This window comes from Haliaeetus albicilla, chromosome Z (assembly GCF_947461875.1).
Source record: "Haliaeetus albicilla chromosome Z, bHalAlb1.1, whole genome shotgun sequence".
Lineage (NCBI taxonomy): Eukaryota > Metazoa > Chordata > Aves > Accipitriformes > Accipitridae > Haliaeetus > Haliaeetus albicilla.
Window position 1 is genome coordinate 45,278,453 of NC_091516.1, and position 20,613 is coordinate 45,299,065.

The following is a 20,613-nucleotide window of genomic DNA, read 5'->3' on the forward strand; positions in this document are numbered from 1 at the left end:
AAAAAGTAATAGAATTAAGATGGAAATCTTAGACTTCCATGTGTAGTAGATGAAACACCTGAATCTTTATCAACAGCTACACAAGGACTTCTCTTGCAGTCACCAGAATTCTTACTTCCCAAAACCTCTTACAGACAGGCAACATTAGCATCCGATGGATGCTTCAGAACTGGACACGCTCCTTGAAGACTTTTCATTACAAATGAACAAAAGAAGGATCAAATCTATGTTTATGGAAAATTAATTATAAATGGCTTATTTGCAGAGAATACGGAATTCTCCTATAAGTAAGATACACCATAACAGTCAGCTTCATAAACAGTGGAAGCTATCTCCACCATCAAACTTTATACTTAGGACTTAATTGAAACCAGATGTGAAAAACTAACTGTTGCAAATGTGGTTTGTAGATCTGTAAACACCGTTGAATAAAAGTTAACACAGCCTAAGCAGACTAATTGCCAAAGATGCTAATCAAAGCCACCAAGTAAGTATTTTGTCTTGCTTATTTCAGAGAGACCTGAGGTAACGTTAACAAAACCGGATGCAGACTTATCATGTCACATTAGACATTCTCAGCCACAATGCCATAATATAGTGACACTGATGGTGAACCAGGCTTAGTGGGACTGCTCTATCTATTCTCTGTTGATGGATCTGTGCACTACTCAAGCAGTAACAGTCAATCAGTGGTTGGAGATGCTCCAGCTTCTAGTTTCACCACTGGAAGTGTAAGATGCATAGCACACATGCACAGCCTTGTCAGAGGCCACTCCACTGCCTAAACACTGCTTCAGCAATTAAGCTCAAAAGCAGAACAACTCAAAACCCTCCAGATCCTGGGAAGATGAAGAGTTAAGAAATGAAGCAGCATTAACTGAGTCCCAGCCTACATTAAATAAGCTCAAAACTTAAATGTGCAGCAACTGTACATACAGTGAGATCCTAACAAATACTCTCTGGACAGATTTTGGTTCTGTATTAATGCTTTCATATAAACCTGTTTAATTGGAAAAAATGCTCAACATTGCAAGAGCAGAGAAAAACTGAAGCCTCAGATACAGCTCCAACCACATAATACCAGGCTAAATAGCTTCCCTAAGCTCCAACCACATAATACCAGGCTAAATAGCTTCCCTAACCGTCACATAGCATACTAAAATTTAGTATGTAAGAGTTTAAAGTTTTTATGGGTAAACCTGAGAAAAAGTGACACTAGAGAAAAAACACAGCAGAAAACTACATGAGCCCACATAACCTTTTAGTTTAAATTTAATTTGTCAGATAGAAGTTATCTATGTACAATCAGTGTGCATTGTAACAATTCTGTCAATAAAGTCATTCAAATCTTCTAAAATATTAACCTGCTGCATAGCACATTTGACATTATTGCCCATGTTGAAGAGGGAACACAAATGGATTTACAATAAATTTTGGCTGATTTGGATTCTGAAGTGTTTAGTTATTTAAACTCTTTCTTTTAAACCAATGCACCTGAAAAGCTTTCCAGAGCACAGTTTAACTGGGTATTTCTTGCCATTTCATTACAATCACAACACTGACAGTTTAGTAGCAAAAAAAAAAAAAAACCAAACAAACCCAAACCCAAAAAAAACCCAAAACAAAAAAAAACCACCAACCACAAAACAACCACAAACAAAAAACCAAAAAAACCCCCCAAACATGTATCTAAAGTATCCAATAAAAAAGGAGCACTAAATGGAATAAAATGTTCCCTTTCCCCATTTTTACATTCTGAACGGTGATTTCATCAAGGTATTTTATTAAAACATTTAAGTACACTGATTTTGTTTCCATACTTGTGACAAGAAGGCCTGAGTTGGTGGGAAAAGGAACAGCCAAAAAAAGCCTGAGAGGGAAAAAAAGCTCATTTAATTAATTTACAATAATTTACAGCCATTTGTCTGTGTTCTTCTTTTTTATTACTATTATTTTTTTGTTTGTTTGTTTTGTAAAAAGGCATTATAACTGATCACAAACAGGAGAAATCCTGGCTATTTTACAGTTATAGGTACAGAATTTAAATATTCAAGCTTGTGATGAAAAGCGGCAAGGTGGTCGCAGTGTACAATGTAAACAAGTAGCTTTGGAAAGTGAACAAAGTCCTTGAGAGTTAAGAAACAAAAGAAAATAAATTCCTCATTCCTTCCTGAAATATGAGCACAGGTCAGTGTTTAAAAGTTCATTTACAAACATAATTTAAAACGTGTTCAGCCTAAAACCACTTTGACATGAAGAGTTTTATAGTTAAGATCCAGTCTGAAAGGGGCAGTGTTGAGGTCCCTGTAAAAGTAAACATCTTCCATTTCTTAAAAAAGAGTGCCACAGCATTTGCAGCACAGTGCAGCATAAACTTTAAATACAAAAATATTTTTCTTCTGTTGGGATAATAGACCTTGCATCCTGGAAAGAAGTAACAATACTGCTACTGATAGAATATCCAGTCCATATCTTTCAAGTCATGTAAGGCAATTACTGTGTTAGTTTACTGTATATGGCTAAAAGAAGGTCCAGAAAATGTCAGTCTTTGTTATGTTTTCCGGCTACTCCATGTATGTTCAGGTGTACTTTTGTGATCTGATGAGTGCTCAAATGGAGATCTGTGTCCTAGGGGAGATCTTGAACCATAAGGAGACCTCTGATCTAATGGTGACCTTGGGCCACTACCTGAAGCTCTGTGGTCCATTTGCCAGTCTGAGTGGTACCTATAATCTCTAGAAGATTTATGATGGCTGTACTCTGAAGTGGAGCGGTGATCTGAATGTACCCTGTGGTCTGAATGGGAACGGTGATCTGAATGAGCCCGGCTGTCTTTTAAACTTGCTTCCAGGTTTGACCTGTGGTCTCTGCTCCTGTAGTCATCTAACTTTCTATGTTTACTATCACTGTAGTATCTAAAAAAATAGAAATTTTTTGTATTAGTGTTACTAAGCACACATTAAGAACTACAATTATGTCAAATCAACATAACTGCATTAGAGAGATATCATCTTTGCAATTTTGCATTGTTCAAAAAGATGTTTTGGTGCCTGCTACAAGCACACCACAAAACCAGGAAGGGAATTCTGAACAGATTTTAAAATTGCTGAAGAAACTCACCTGCTGTCTTGTTTGTAGTGATCCCAGTCTCTGTGATCTTTTCCATTGCTGAAGGCTGAATAGGGCCTTTTCCTAGAGTCACTTTTCTTGTAAGTATCTCCCTGGTGCCTGTCTTTATGGTGATCGTGGTATTGTGACAAATGTCTATCAGAAGAGTAACTGTCCCTGCTACTGTCATCATGGTTTGTATTCTCCTTCAGTCTTTCCACATCTGTTTAATAAAGCAGAGGTTAAAAGGAAGTCTCAAAGTCTTTTGTTCACCTAATTCAAACAGCCCTTTTACTGGTCAAATGTAAAGCAGTTTGAAAGTGACATTATAATTTGACAGAAACAAGATCTAAATAGTTGATAGACAAATGCACTAATGTGAACGAACTGGAAGAAACCTCAGAAGGGGGAAGCAAGCTAGAATGTACATGTGTAGGACTTGGAAACTGAACCTTTCAACCTCTTCATTCAGTCTATGAAGCTGTATGTGGCCCAAATGAGCAGTGAGTAGAGGTGCCTTTAGTAGAGCAATTTTAGACAGAAAGGTAGCATCTTCCTCTCTAAGAAGGGATGGCTTTGGCATGAGTAAAAATCTTCAAGGTACACCTTGTTACTGAAAGGCTTTCAGTGATATTCCTAAAATACATTATATTGATTTTAAGTCCATGAAAATATACTACAAGTGTTACATAACACAAGATAAAAAGCAAATATTACAAGAAGACAGGTGTGAGAGCATAGAAAAATCAGTGTTATTGTCAACAATAAAAGACAGCCCACAACTAATAAACTGTAACTTCAAGAAATAGCTTGCTTTCTTACACGGTAGTGACACTAGAACAGCTACAAATAGGCACAGAATTTCCAAGAAATTTATGGGTTTTGAGTAGACCTCTCTCCCTCCCCAAAATTAAACACAAAAAATGTTTCCCAAGTTTTTTGGTTTTTTAAAGGATGGTCAAATAACTTGCTTAAAACAGTATTACCAGCTTCAGTCTGCACTCAGCTGGATTTCATCAGCAAACTAGTGAAGTTTCGCTAATCAGCCTATCTCTAGGCTGACAGATCTAGGGAGACAGATCTAGGAAACATGTGAAATGAAATAAACATGAAAACTGAAATATCTAACAGAAGAATATACTTAAGGTTTCTTACCTGGATTTCTAATTACATGTGTATTCACATTGCTGCTAATATTCTGGTCATTGTGTTGCTAAAACAGACAAGTACAAAAACTCATTACTAAATCCCAAATCCCAAAGTTCCCCTGAATTCATTAAAAAAATATCCTAACAAAAGAGACTATACAAACAGAAATACTACTTGAAGGGTATTTCTGTGTTCTTTATAATCCTTTAAATCTAACAGAAGACTTATAATACTTAATATATATTTGTGTATTTAGAAAGGGTCTGAAAATACTACCTGAGACTCTTGGCGTTTTTTAATTGCATGTTTATACAGTTTGTGCAGTTTTCTGGCATCAAATTCTGTAAACTTAGAGACAAAAATCCACAAATTTCTGAGGAAGAAAAAAAGAGAAGTTACAATTCTTCTATACATTTGTTTTTCTTGTATTATACAACCGTAATTATTTGAACAGTACTTCAGTAAACCACAAACACTAAAATTTACACACTATTGCCTAGCTGCACAGCAAATATTACCCAGCTGTATTTCAAACATTTGAAACATTAATTAATTCCTTTAACAGTTTGTCACTTTGTAATATTTTTACATACTCCAGAGTGCGAAGTGCATACTATAAGTACTAATAACAATTGTGTTAACAGAATGATTGGTGAAACTGCTTAAAAACATAGCCATCAGTTTATGTATGTCTTCTGAAAGTTTGTTTGAATTTTGAGTATTTACCACTCAGTAAATAAAAATTTAAGTAAAAATTCTTCCACACTTGAAATCTCTTACAGTGTAAGACAGTTTATAGGCTCTGTAATAGATGTCTCAGTTTTGTGAATCCTTGTAGATTCATATCCATAAATTACACTTACATAGTTCTGAACTACCAGAAATTATAGTTTGTAATGAAATAAAAAATGCAAACAAAATGTCTGATGACAATACTAATGCTGAGAAGTGTAATATGCATGTTTTTTCTAAAGACTAGTTTATTTGATACTTTGAATCAGATTATTCAAACTAAATAATAATTTAGAAACTATCAATGTGGCAAACAGTCACATTGCTTCCAGCTGAAACATGCATTTTAAATATTATTTTCTACTGATAATTTTTAATGACAATTAGCTGTACTATTAACTAAAGTAATAGAAAATATATAGAAATTTCCCTTTTTTTTTTTTTTAAATTTTATTTAAATGGAGTGCTGTAGGAATAGAAGCAAAAATAATCTATCCTGCTGCCAGTTCTCTAGAAATATTAGTTTGAATCAAAGAGTCTAAGTTCAGGACATGGTTTAGTGGGCATGGTGGTGGGCTGATGGTTGGACTCGATGATCTTAAAGGTCTTTTCCAACCTAAACGATTCTATGATTCTATTTGACCTACAAGCCTTGTTTCATGAAAATATCAGTAAGAGTTTTTCCACTGAATTCCAAAGCCTGATCAAAGCCTTTGAAGCCAAATGAGAACTGTGAAAGAGGACGGAAGTGGCATGGCAGTAAATTTGTGCCTAATCTGTGCTCGAAGGAATGAAAGAAGAACAAATCAAGTCTTTTGCTGTCAAGATGCCAAAACCATGAAGAAAACATTTGCTTCTATGATCACAGGTAACCAAGCTAAAGTATAGAATCTTTTTAGTCAAATTTACAGGTGGAATGCTTAAAAGAGTACAGAATACTAGTGTTCAGAAGTATCTTAAGTGTGCAGGCTCAGGAAGCAACAGTCTGCTCCTTCAATGTGATTATTTAAACATTGTTATTTAGGTCTAGAGGTTTGCGGTAGTAGACAACTAGTCAATAGTGTGCGTAATGACACCTGTATAACTTTATAGAAGTAGCTTAACTACACTTCTTAAAGATAGCCGAAATACATATAATATTGTAGCATTATTATGAATAGTGGTTCTATTATGAGTTTCTCCTTAAGAAATATAACATTTACCAAAATATTAAACACGGATCTTGTTTTTGTTTCTCAGATCACCTTAATATTTTGAAGTATAGCAAGTAAAAACAGCAGAAGCATTGTACATTAACATAAGTCTTCAAGAAAATGAAACACAAGCTTTTGTATATGGAAGTGCAGGATGTATTTTCAACCATAAAAGATTAAAGTACGCACTCTGATAAAAGTAATTCAAATTGCATTAAGAACTTAAAATATAAGTTTACAAACCAACATTTTTTCTTAATTTTTTAAAATTGTCACCTCAAAAATGCAAACTCTTCTTTCATTTTTTAAATACATCTAAGTTATGATAAATACTTTTATCAAGTCATAATTACTATGTAATATGTAGTATAATTTTAGAGTATATTTTAAAAAGAATAAAGAATTCTGCAACTCAAAATCATACAAAGTTCAACAGAAATTTAGAATTACCTATTTTTAGCAGGAATTAAAAAAAACAAAAACAAAACAACCCTCAAAGTTGAAAAAACCAGATCCTTAAAGGTAAGAATTCCTTTCCACTAAACACAGTCTAAGTAACAAGTTATCTAGTGTTCGCTTTCAGTTGTAAGAAGTGAGATGACGCCACCTACTGGAGAAAATGCATTGCTATATAGTACAAAAAAGTCAAATCCATCAGAAGTCAGAACCATCTATAATCATCTTTTTATAGATTCCTATTTAAAACAGCAGAAAGATATAAGAAAGGGAGAATAAGAAACGAGAGAAATAATTTAAAACTATTCTGCTTAATAGAAGCGATTACAGATCGTCCTTTTTCAAGAAAAAATGTGGAGAATAACTTACTTTCTCCACTGTTTAATTTGTTCAGGATTTGTGTACTCCTTTAGACATTCAGTAATGTGATCCCCAATTTTGATTAGACATTGTCTAGTATGTTCCAGCTGCTCTCTTTCAGAAAGGCCCTTCTCTGGTCGATCCAGCTGTTTTAATGCTGCTTTGACAGGCCTCATTCTTTCTTTGCACTGTAAAATGGAAAAAAGGAATGTATTAATTAAAAGAAAAAAAGAATTCTAGAACGCGGGGGGGGGGAGATGGGGTGGGGGGGGCAAGAGGGAGGGAGGGGGCACGATGAGGGGAGAGTGTGTGATGGGGGGGAGAGACAAAGAGTATTGTTACAAACCAAATGAAACAAGTTTTGCTCACATCTCTTAAAAATGTTTCACAGGCTTCCTTTGGAAAAAGTTGTATTTTAAACCCAGTTGGAAATTTACTGCTCTATAAAAGCATTAAATTGTATAAAATAACAGGTATCAAGGATATAAGGAAGCACTAATTTAATATAAGGGATTTTCTGAGGAAAAGGATTCATTACAACTGGGTTTTACAATCATAACTTTCAGCACAAGCATACAGGACAAGACCTACACTTTTCAGCACCTTGAAAGCTATATAAACTCAATGTCAAAATTAAATATGAAAGGGTTCAGTATATTTGAGATACTTTCTGCAACAGTTAAGCCCGGCATTCAGCAGAGGATCAACGTTGCTTCTCTTAGCAGTTTTTAAACCTCATTCCTATGGAGATACTAGCAGAATGTGTGCTATCTACAGTAAAGCTAGTTTTGGCATGCCTGTATTAGTAACGACAGTGATGGCAACACAGATATGTGTCATATGTGCATTCTTGAATTTTCACACTCTGAATCACATGTTTTAATAATAAGTCCAGATAAAACTAGTTAGCATGATTTAAATTAGACATTTGCTTAGGAACACCATCCAACTACAATGGCAGGGTAAACAGATGAAATGCATATTCTCCTTGTCACAAAGAGGCAAATTTGTTAAGCCTGAACAACCCACAGCAGTAATTTCCATTTGAAAGTGTAGTTAAATATTCAATTAGACCACATCTGATCATGTCATAATGATAGAAAGTACATTCCAGAACAAAAAGCCTGGACAAAAAAAACGTTTTTCTATACACAGACCCAACCTAGATTTACTCCCAGTAAGAACAAAAGGAAGTCTGCAGATTAAAAAAAAACAACAAAAACCAAACAAAAAATTGTTTTTTTTTTTAAACTAAACAAATGTTTGGAATTGTATGAAATGGATTATCACCATTACCATGTAAGCGTCTAGGGACAGCTCAGAAAAATCAAGGAAACTGTTCCATTGCCAGATCATACCACTAAGTAATTAAGGAGCTGCATTACATATTGCACTAGCCACAACTTAAAGTAGCCTTTAAAAGACAGCTTACATAGTGTACTGCTTAAATACAGAAGTGATCAGAAAAACATAACTGTACATGGATATCAAGTGATTTTCTGTCACTTAGCCACACAAACATATCCACCTGAATCACTCAAGGCTCATCCTGGAAATCACAGGTGAGTTACTTGATGTTTAGAATGAAACCATACATAGACCAGTCACTGCCATACTCAAGAGAATCTTACTTGCATGTCACAGCCAGCACCCACAACAGCCCCAATAAACCTGGCTGGCAGAAACAAGTAACTGTCGAAATCTGAATGATGAAACACCCGCAGAGAGGAGCTGCTCAAAGTAACTCACTGTTACCTTTCCAGAGGCCCCAGCCAACCTATAAAACCTTACAGAAATTGTGTGTATGTACCTTTTTTCCTCTAATATTGATTCTGTTCTTAGTCAGAAGTAGTGATTAAACAAAATTCTTTTGGTATCAGAGACACTACTCCAGCAAGGTATTTCTAAGGGCTTTAGCATTTGTTCCTTCCTGGGTCTACTAATTTATAGAGTCAGCAATACTTCAAGAGGGAAGTGCTGAACCTTAATTTCTCATGCTATCTTACAAAGAAGAAAAACATATAAGGTAAGAAGCAGCCAGAGACTCCAACAACTGCATTGAAGTTCATTCATATCTGCTCTTTAAAAAGCAGAATACACAAGTTATTCCTGAGGATATATCTTTACAGTCTGTATTCTAAATCTATTCAGCACACAGACCACTGGGTAAGTTTTCCTACTATCTTGCATAAATACAGTAAACACAAAATAAACTGCTAGAATGAAGACAAAAGTTACTTTAGTACAGTGTCAATAACACTCACTGATTTGAGACTTCACTAGCAAAAGACCACTTGCGTTACTGTGCTCAGTAACAGAATCAAGAACATCAGATATTGCCCTCATTTAGACTGTCAAGCATAAACACTAACTTACAAAAAGGGACTTACCACACTAAAAGTTTTCTGATCCAGTTCTTCAGATTCTTCTGATATAGGAACTGGTTCACTAGTTGCAGTAATATGAACTGGAGTATCCAGCAATGGAATTTTTTTAGTTTTTTCTTTATTCTCAGATTTGATTTCATTTATCTAAGAACAAGATATAAATACTTTCAAATAAACATTATTTTGGCTCTGGAATTATTCTATATGACAATCCCCCTAACTACTGCATTCTCTTCAATAATAAGAATAAAAACTATGCTGATATTCAGCAACAGTACCATTTACTTTCTCTGTAGGATGGAAAAGGAAAATGGAAAAGGAATAAAAGAATTTCTTGCACATTCTTGTACTTTCAGTCCAACTAAGATATGTATCATTGAAGACGTAATTTCCCATTTCAAATGCCTGTCCTCACGGTTTCAGGTAGTAAAAATAAAACTTAAATGTTGTAAAAGACTTCAAGGAAAGGACAACTGATCAGATCCAAAATACCTTTTCATCTCAAAATCATTGATGTATACCTAGTGGCCTTTTCTAGTGCTATATAAGATAAATAAACCTAGTTACCTTCTCTTCCTTTACTTCTTTTTCTTTCTGTGTGGATTCTTTCACTTTGTTTTCTCTCTTTTCTTTAGTATCTTTTTCTTTTAATTCTTTCTTATCCTCTTTTTCTTTTTTCTCTCTTTTCAAATCCTTCTTATTGTCCTTTTCTTTTATCTCTCTTTTTTCTTCAGCTTCCTTCTTTATACCAGTATCTGGCTCAGACTTTTCTTCATTTTCTGCTTTAATTTTTTTATGTGGCTGTTTCATTGAAACAATCTCATCCTGCAATATGCAAGCATATATGTCACATCAAACTGTGTTCCTATCTATACAAGTTTCATAACTATCTGATTAAAACATACTTTATCTGTGTATTTTCTTCCTTTTGGACATAGATTTAATATAAATCAAATGGAACTGAATGCAGTTGTAAAGAAAGATGAGAACTACTCACTCACCTCCTCGATGTGACAAAGCAAGCACTGATTTAGCAGTGATAGTGGGGGTGAGAAATTATGTCCATTTAACTTAGAATTAACTTAGAATTCTGTCCCTCTAAAAGGTAGTTAGGCTCTGAAGAGCTAAGAACTGTAAGGAAGTAGGTCTCGCAAAACTGAGCTGATTGGTCAGGACACTCAAGTGATGGGAATGTTAGAAGACCTCTGTCTGTAACTTTTTACCAATCCCATATTAAACACTCACAGGAGAAGGTAACAGATTCCCAACTTTCTCTTTTCCAGAGGTGTTCTTTTTACTAGGCTTAAAAAAAAGTCTTAGCTACGGATTGTTTGATGGGAGCCCATGTAATTATTTGAGGGTGAACAAAATACCACTCCACTTGTCTTTATAATACTCACAAGGTCTGAGATGGAAACTCAAATCCTTCCAGACACAGAAAAATACTATATTAAGTAACAAAAGTATTACATACAGGTGCAAGAATTATTATAATCTTTGGATGATAGGGGACAAAAGGGGACAGCATTCTAGGCACTTTCCCAAAACATAACAAGTAAATCAACTGACTGGCAGTGTTTTCTGTTTTGAGTAAGATGAAGTCTAACACTCATTTTTTAAGTAGTCTGAACAGTTAATTTTCTTAATTTTAGGATTCAGTTGCCCATGTTAATTTACCGGGAGCTGTGACACCACTTACAGTTCTTAGTCTTACATTCCAGACAAATTATTGGATCTATAACCATAAGCCAGTCTACATTAATTTTTTTTTTTTCTGCCTTTACATTTTATTCCTCATAGTACCATTTGAATACATTCAGGAATGCTTTAGTTAAAAATAACTATTTTTTATAGATCTATCACAGTTCTTCTAAGGCTGACTCAGTTTTAACTATGTATTCGCAGAAGTATTTTTTCATCTAGAGTGAGTTGACAATTACAATGGTTTGTAATAGTTTAAAATGGCTATGCAAGACACTTCAATTTAGTTTATTTTAAACCAAGTAAGAAGTATTTTAATGATACATACAGATTTGCACTGATTTATTTCACCTACTTCCAAAGGCATAAAATCAGTTGTGACATGACCCTGAACTTCACCTAACTTTTTATCTCTAATGGTTTCTGCTGTGTGATAAATGTTCGACATAAAAAGACCCAACAAAAGTAGAGGCCTAAAGCAACACATCAGAAGTAAGAAAACACAACAAGGTTAAATAGTCAGCTAAATAGTCTTTTTGGATAATGAAAGCTATGACATATACAGGAACTTTCACATTCAAATCTTGAAATACCATTTATTCATGCTGATCATTCTAACTGAGCTCGATGTTTTTTTCCTGAGCCTGGATAAAAAACTTCACATGAGAAATCACTATCAGTAGTTAGAACACATTAGATAGAAACTTTAGGCTTATAATTGTGTGTTACGTTAGGCCTGCATTTCTAGCTGATACAATGCTAATGTCTTTAAAGAATGCTGAAACTGAGCGATGCCATTAGACCACAACATTTTTTTATAATTTCATTTGGAAAACTACTCATAATTCATCAGTTACTGGATTATCATTAAATACATACAGTCTTCCATGTGCTTGTCCTGATGTACACATCAACTGTAGTGGCCACAAGAAAAGGATGACATTCAGGTGCTTTGATTTTATTAAGTCAAACAGAAGAAAAAATAAAAACTGATACTAATAGGAAGAACTGAATAGCCATCTTTACCATATGAAAGATATTTACCTTGGTATCCTCATCATCATCTTCATCAGATTTTTCTGAGGGTTGTGGCGAAGAATCACTTTTTATTTCTTCTTTTATTTTTGCAGCCTTTATTACCTTATTCTTCTTAGTTCTTGTTTTCCTCCTCTTTGAATTGCCCTGAAGGTAAATCGGCCTCTTTAATATGTCAACTGACAAGCATCTTTGCACCACAGTTGCAAAAAAAAATATTTGTTTTTACATCAAATAGAGGGTTCACTTTATTTTATTTATTGCCACTAATGACCACTTTTCTCAGAACTGGAGACAGAGCACAGTGCAACAGTAGTTAGGCTCATGTAATATGAATAGCAATACAGAGTAATACTACACTAAGAAAAAGAGCAGAACTAAATAAGAAAAAGAAAAGGATCAGCTGACATGCCCATAAGCTTATTGTTTTATCTCACTAATGAATGCCAAATTTTACTTACTGCACCAGCAAGCCTTTGTGCTTCCTTCCTTGCAAGGTCTTTATTCAGTAATTTAATGAGGTAGTCTGCACGGGTCTGTAACTGCTTTGCCTGGGGTTTCTTATCTGGATCATCAGGCAAAATCTGAGGAGAATAATGGTAGTATCACAGCTATGAGTACGTATTATCGAGTTTGAAAGATGCTAGCCTGGAGCACACAGAACAGAAAAAGTTGCGTAAAAGGTAGAAAACAATCCACTTCAACTATACGTAGCAAATATGCCAGCATGCTTGAAGCAATGGAGAATTTCTTAAATGTCTTCATTTCTTTCCAATCACGCAGCCAATGCAGAGTCTTGGAAATTGCCTCAAAATTTAAAACAAACTCAAGAAATCAGCCGCAGATTTCCATTTCCACTCTGATAGTTTATCTAAGAATTCTGAGCTCCTGTACCAGTAATCCTCAGAACTGCTGTCTCTGCCTCATTTATCTTCTAAATGCAGAATAGGGTATTGCAGATGCCAAAAATATAAATGGGTGGTTTCAAAAAACAGGCAAAATAATGGACAGCAGGAATAGGAATCATTACTAAACTAATCTGGACACAACCCTGGCTCCTCAAATCCCAAAACTATAGGTTGTTGGTACTATCACAAAGTTTACTTCACCACAGTATTTCCCTCAATACCTGTTGCTCACTAGTACAGCTATTCTCATGTTGTGAATACAAGACAGCTTCAGGTAAAGAATCTGGTGATTAAGTGGGTATGGGGAAACCAAATCAAATCTCTAGAAAAACCTCCCTTCCAGAAGTTTAAGAACACAAAATGGACAAAACCAGAACATGTAGAGTAGAGAGGAAAAATTCAAATGACAGAGGTCCAATTACATGGAAATATAGCAACATAATTGACTGCAAGAAGGCATACTTCAGCCGAATACAGACCTTAAAATTTCAGTCATCATAAAATAAGCTCTCTCAGTAACTGTTCTTAGTTGCATTATTACCTAAACGAGAAGAGTCCTTGATGAAATGTTGTAGATGACATACCTTCTGTGTCAAACTGAGATCAGGATCCATTTTTATCATTTCCCAGCTGCCATAACCATATTCATAGATGCCTATTAACAAATTGGAGTCATCTTCCTTACCCCAATCTATATCAAAATGAGCAGCCTTGGTGTGGCATGGGATGACATATCTAGCAGAATTAAATTAGAAAGACAAATAAGGGATTTTTACTTCTGAAGCAAGGGGGAAGGGAACGTATTAAAAGTGATGTATCTAGATTTTTCTCTGCTGAGATGCTGGTATATTTAGAAAATTAATCCAAATATTTATCGTTATATTTTCATAACATTTCCATAAAATATTTATTGATATCAGCACTGAAATGTGTTTTAAGGCTGATCAAGACTAAAATATGAGGAACAGATATCTGTCTGTGGCCATGAGCTGCATCACAGAGTTGGCTAACCATGAATAAAAGCATAAGTCATCATCCAAGTGTAACTGCTAAGTGGATGGTTTAGGGATTGTGATACACAGGGTGGCAAGGGAAAAAGTTCAGAGGGTAGAAACAACTGCTGTTGTGCTTTCACAGACACTGCGTTGCCCTCACACAGCGATGACGTACAGCAGCTCCTCAGCAAGCCTCAATTCCCGTCCTGATTATTATTAGTAACTGAACACAGTCCCCGGTGAATACAATTGAGAAGCCAGAGGTGGTACTGGCTTCTATGGCAAGGGAAGAGAAAATGAAGAACAGATGTGGAGCAGGTTACTGCTTACAGGAATAGAAGGACAATGCTGTCAGTGTGCTTTGAGTCAAAATTGTCTGAAAAAAAGTAATAAAACTTGAAAAATTATCTCCATTACTACTACCTTAAAAAACCCCCAAAAACCAAAAACCCACACAAAACCAAAACCCAGTACCTTTTTCTTTCTTCTGGATCTGAAGGAATGGATTTGTGCAATGGTGCCAACTCTTCTTCATGAGAGATGACTAGCTTTGCATTCACCTGCACTCCTGAGATTCGGAATGTTGGGCCTTTAACCTTCCCAAGTCTACCTCCTTAAAATAAGTGACAAAGCTGTTAAAATATTTGCCTTTATGATTATCATACAGAAAAACATAAAGACAAGAAGTAAGACTGATGCTATAGCAGCAAATTTTCAATTATATCAAATGACCTTTTCTTAACCAGATGCTTGAATTAAGCTCCAGAACAAAAGGTATTCCAGATAATAACACATTACTTTTAAAATTCCACAGTCAAGCAAAAACATACTGCATTCTCCAATGACAATTCATACACAAAGGGGAAAAAAAAAAAGTAGTCATCTTACTATATCCCTTTTTTAAAATCAACCAGCATGCCAACATAAAAGTGTTTATATTTTCACCCAACAAAACTGACAAAACTGTTTTCTGTTATGATCACAGCGCAAGAGTAATTCAGACTTCTTGACATTTTTTTTATTGCTCCCCAAGCCCCCTGAACACACTGTACCTGCTCTTTCTTGTCCAGATGAATTGTCCTTTAAAGCTTTAATGCATCCATTATGTACAAGCTCTCCCAAACGTCTAAGATCTGTCTCTGATTTATCAACTAGCTCAGCATCTCTAGCTACAGCATCTAACCTGTAATAAAACAAATACACATTTGTATAGCTCTGAAACTTTAGTGATTGTGAATGACTCCTTCAAACTTTGAAGCTGGAGAAATGATCATGTAAGTTATCAGTTACCTTCATTTGCTATGCTGTGTGCAATTTTGATCCAAGGGGGGTGGGGGGTGGGAGAGGGGGCAAGTGATTCAGATATCAGAGGACAATACAACAAGAACTGTAAAGGACCCTAACCCTACAGTGTTAATTCTGTACATTTCTTCAAAAAAAGAAAAAGGAATAGTTTTATATATATGTTCACACATATATCTATATATATAAATATATAGATATTTAAGGAAAATAAGGATGGGAAGTTTTTCTTAAAATACAGAATAATAAAGAAAGCTTAAAAATAAGAACTGACAATACTGAAAAGGCAAAACTAACTTTGACAGTCACAGTGGATATACTGATAGGCTTTCAACAGGCTATCAAACAAGACAACCAAATGATTATTACCAATGAAGATTAAACAAGACAGCAGGTGAAGTATAAAGACAGTAAGCAATGCTGCAAATTGAGGTCTGTTGTGTGGCTGTTCATGCACATAGCACACATGAAGAAAGGTAAGATATTATGCTAAAGTCATGTTATATTCAAGGCAAAAGGCTAGACACTGTATTTTCTCTTTAGCCTAAGATTTCTTGTATATTATTCTAATTTTTATGAAAACAAGATTAAGTGGCTACACAAATAATAATCAAACAAGTTTACCTTTCAAGAGGGCCACCAAATTTCTTGTAACTCTTGATAAACCTAGTAACAGAAAATAATTTTGCCATTTAAATGTATGCTTAACTAACTAAATTGGTTTTAAAATTGTATTAATACAATAACTGATCTTAGTATAATGCTATATGGACAATGGGGGGGGGGGGGGGGGGGAAAGTTGAGAGAGTAGGGCAGCTTAGTATATCCAGATAACACAAAGTCAGAGTTTTATTGGTTTAAGAACTGATGTAAAGAAAACAATAGAAGGTATAATTTATTTTAGAAATTGCTTTATTAATTTCACAAGACAGAAGATTTAGCAGCTGGATGTCTCTAATCATAAGAGTTTAATGTGGATTTACAGTAAATAGAGATTTCCGGCATTAAAGTTATGCCTTATATAGTAAAAGGAGCAATCTGCAGCAGCTGATTTGAGATTTTGGGAAATATGGCATGAAAGATACTCTCTGTAGCCATGTGTAGGTGATGGAAAGAAACTGGAGTTACCCAAGATAGGAAGGAAATGAAATAAAAATAAAATAAATAAAAATAATTCTAAGAAAAAAGAAAGAAAAATTTCTCAACAATCAAGGCCTCAAATTGCTAGTGAAAGCACAAGAACAGCCTTGAAAAAAGAACCAATTCACTGTGTTGTTAGATGAAATGGAAAGGCAAAAAGGATCTTTAAAGTTATTTCTCTAACCAAAAATATTTTGAAAGCTTTACAACTTCTTAGAGAAACATGCATACTGCAATTTCAGAAGCAAAAGTAGTATTTCACAAACCCAAAAAGGTAAACCGCAACAATTCCTCCTCCTTCTAATAAAAAAAATATTTTAGCGCCAAATATTGAAGGGACCTACAAGATTCAAATTGGATTTCATATTTTTTTAGTTTAAAAAACCATGATACAACATTAATTGAATTACAGTGTCAAGAAGTTTAAAAAGAAAACAAAATCCACTCAAATTTTTGTAGCTGTCACCAAAAGGATTTACATATTCTTTCAGCACTCTAGTTTTTGGATAAAATGATGGGAAACAGATTATTTCACTTGTAAGTTAAAAGAAAAGCTCACCCATTGTAACAACTGGTTTTTAAAATCATTGTCTTCATAGGTTGCAGGAATTAACAAATTTAAAACAATCAAGAGTATTTTTCAAACGTAACTTTATCCCTCATTAAAATGAGTTCAAATTCTTGCCATGACAGTTCGTTATGTCAGCACAACAAAGTACGCAAGGTAAAATATTAAATGCCTAGAACAAAAGAATTTTCAAAGAAATTCAGGAAAAACAGACTGCCTTCTATACTTTCAAGCTCTGTAATAATAATAATCATAATCATAAATTTTCTTGTCCCTTTAAATATGCATGTCCCCCCATATCTTACCGCCTGATCTCTGCATCACTAAATCCTTTAATATTTTCTCGAGGAATAGTTCGTGGTCTTCCACGTTTTTTAGGCCGTTTTCTTTCTGAGATGGAGTCACTATCTGATCCAGAGTATCTTCTGCTCCTACTGCGTCTCCCTTCACTTCCATTAAAGCTGATCTGGAATTTCAGAATAGGTAGTTCAAAGCTAAATGATTAACAACCATAAATAAAGTTTTACCTAGCCTGTCAAAAATATGTGTTCAGAAAAGGAAAAAAACCCCCAACTTAAAAACCAAAACCCAACAACAACAACCTCCAACAAAGAAACTAAACCAATAGCAATATAGAAGTACAAGTCAGTCAGAACCAAGAGGCACCTGTTTTGCACAGTTTCTCATCCTTGGAAGCATGTATATTTCTTCAAGTTCTTTTTGTCTTTCCTCCTCTTCTATTCTTCGCCGCTGGACTTCTGGAATGATTTCTTCCCAATTTCTTGAATTTCTTTCTGGTTCCAACTCAATATCATCTTCATCCATATTGGAAAAGTTGGCCACCTTGTATATGAGAATATACATATTTTCATCAAATCAATACATGACTTTTTGAAAAAGACTGAGCAACTAATATTTTAGGAAAACAAAGTTCTAAAGTACATATTTTATTTATTTTCATATATGCTATTCTTTTAGAATATATATAAAATTTATACATACAAAATGCTTCATGGAAGACTGTCCCTAATGAAAGTATTTTTATTAATTTATGAAACAGACAGACTCCATGCAGCATGGGATAAGATGATAAAAAATGAGAATCTTTTAAAAGAAAAAGCTGACTAATACAGTTACATAATGAAACACCTCCCTGATAGCTGTATGACTGTTGTTTCACTTCTTCAAAATAGGGCTAACAACATTTGAATACCTGAGTTAATGTGAACCTATGGTAATATAAAACTCACCAAACATTAATACACTGTAGAAATCAAAGTATGTTGCAAATGAACTATCAGCAGGAGACCTATTTAATAATAAGCTGATCTAAACAAATACATCATGCTCTGCATTTTTTTTTGCACCCAGATTATAATATGTTTAACTGATAACACTTAAAATACCTGGAATTCAAGTTTACTTCAGGGTTAAAGCTGTTTCTAGAAGTCATTAACTAAAAAATGCAAACTTTGTATTTTGCATTCAACAATACACAGCTGCTTAACAAAGGCAATAAATAAAACACCAAACTACCTAGAATTCTAATCATTAATACATTCATAAATATCTCTTATTTTATTAGCAAAATACATAATGTATTTTTAAATGTTTTTACTGACAGTAGGTATCCTGTACATGTGAAAAGACATTTTATTAGAAAGAGATACAGAATTCACTTACTGAGGCATCTATTTCATAAGAAGGAAGAGGCAGATAGCTACACAAAAGAAAAACAGTACCATTTATAATGGAAAGTGTAATTATGGCAGGAGAGAGGGAACAGAGCAATACCTTGAACTGTGAAAGCAACTCATCTCCCACAGTTAGTGGACCTGGCTCATTTTCCCGAGTTTCAGCCCTCTTCAAGATTTCATCTATATCCATTTCCTAAAAAAGAATTTTCTCTTTACAACAAAATAATTCATACATATTTTCAGTTGTTTTACCTATCTAGCTCAGTAACACTACTTACCTGGGGCTCCTGTTCTTCCCCTTCAGGTTCTTTAAAAAGTTCCTCAGCACCAAACTTCAAAATTGCTGATAACTCCTCCTTATTAAAAGGTGTTGAGCTGAAATAAAGGATGTTTCAGGAAAAACATTTTATGTTAGTAACTTGAAAAAGTTCTCTATGATCATGAGTCAATTAAGGTTTTTACTGTTAAATAAAAACCTGTATTTTAAAAACAAAATACATATGTCATATGCAAATAAAAATCTACAAAGACAATATACTTTGCATCTTTACTTAATCGTATTTTGCCTTTCATTAACCAAGTGAGATAACTTACATTTTTACCTGTCAAATATACTCCAGGGTAAACTGGTATGGAAATAAACACAAATGTACCTTGAAGGAGTAGAGCCTGTATGTAGTACGGTTTTCCCTGTAGTGTCCATTCTCTGAATTACCAAATGATCTAACACCATCTTTTTCTTGGCTCTTTCAAGAATATCTTCTTCTACTGATCCTTTTGTGACTAGCCGATAGATATTAACCTATTAATATTTTTTAAAAAGTAAGCAACAACAAGGAGAAATCTCAGTCTTCACTACATATGTTCTGAATTTATTGACTGTTTTCAAATATGAAATACTAGTTCAATCATGTTACCACAGTCTTTACATAAGTGTTTTAAGAAACCAGAGAAATAAACTCTTAGACCTGTCTTTTTTGAACTTCAGTGATTTGGCACAAGCATTGCCACAGGCAAAACTATCCTATGTCCAATTATTACTTATTACGGTATGTCTTCTGCAAGAAAGAAACCTGAAGAGAACTAAGAAATACATAAGCAAGGGGAATGTGCCTGATGTAGCAGTTATTTTCTAGAATGACATGATGCTAATCAATGTAGGGACAGGCAAGCCCACAACTCTTCTCCCTCTCCCATCCATATACCACAGCTGCCATATTATCTTTCCATATAGGGAGATTTTAAAAAAAGAAAGTTAAATGAGCATTACTAACATTTTTAGACATACAGAGCAAGTATTAGTTATTCTCAAAAATAATGAGGACTGAATGGTGCAGACAGAGTGGACAAGCTACTGCATGGAATCCTCCTTCACGTTTCGAGCTTAAAGCTGAATGTGCATACCTGTTTCTTCTGTCCAATCCTATGTGCTCTAGCCTGTGCTTGCAGATCATTCTGTGGATTCCAGTCAGAATCAAATATAACTACAGTGTCAGCAGATGCCAAGTTGATACCTAATCCTCCAGCTCTGGTAGACAGTAAAAAGCAGAAGTCCTGAAATCATAAAATAAGAAATAGTTTTATATACAATAGTTCTAATATTCTTAAAGGAATCAATATGACACTTGTTTATGCAGTCTGTGGTGCAGACTACAAAAGCATATACTACCAATTCCATAACTGTTCTAGTTAAAGCTTCTTTAAGTATAAAGCAAACATTGATACCAATATTTTTATAAATAGTTACTGACTTCTCAACAGTTTAAAGGAAGTGGCATCCTAAAAGATGATCACCAATCAAAAAATCCCAACCAAAGACTGGCCAAAAAGTACAAAACCCCTACCGTTAAAGCCTTGTATGTTACAAAGTCCCTCTCCCACA

General features: G+C 34.5%; 1 protein-coding gene across 1 annotated transcript in view; it reads right to left on the reverse strand.

Annotated features, from left to right (window-relative positions):
- Positions 1–1,254: 1,254 nt before the first annotated feature.
- CHD1 (chromodomain helicase DNA binding protein 1) overlaps positions 1,255–20,613 on the reverse strand; it is a 56,719-nt gene continuing 37,360 nt past the window's right edge. Inside the window, exons 19-37 of the mRNA XM_069775753.1 lie at positions 20,136–20,285; positions 19,385–19,533; positions 19,010–19,106; positions 18,829–18,924; positions 17,701–17,877; positions 17,340–17,500; positions 15,951–15,992; positions 15,077–15,207; positions 14,499–14,637; positions 13,614–13,764; positions 12,583–12,705; positions 12,131–12,268; positions 9,953–10,210; positions 9,389–9,529; positions 7,008–7,186; positions 4,534–4,630; positions 4,264–4,321; positions 3,121–3,331; positions 1,255–2,915 (exon numbers count right to left, since the gene is read on the reverse strand). Of these exons, the coding sequence (XP_069631854.1) occupies positions 2,552–2,915; positions 3,121–3,331; positions 4,264–4,321; positions 4,534–4,630; positions 7,008–7,186; positions 9,389–9,529; positions 9,953–10,210; positions 12,131–12,268; positions 12,583–12,705; positions 13,614–13,764; positions 14,499–14,637; positions 15,077–15,207; positions 15,951–15,992; positions 17,340–17,500; positions 17,701–17,877; positions 18,829–18,924; positions 19,010–19,106; positions 19,385–19,533; positions 20,136–20,285 (2,862 nt within the window). The 3' untranslated portion in view covers positions 1,255–2,551. The remainder of the gene's footprint in view (positions 2,916–3,120; positions 3,332–4,263; positions 4,322–4,533; positions 4,631–7,007; positions 7,187–9,388; positions 9,530–9,952; positions 10,211–12,130; positions 12,269–12,582; positions 12,706–13,613; positions 13,765–14,498; positions 14,638–15,076; positions 15,208–15,950; positions 15,993–17,339; positions 17,501–17,700; positions 17,878–18,828; positions 18,925–19,009; positions 19,107–19,384; positions 19,534–20,135; positions 20,286–20,613) is intronic.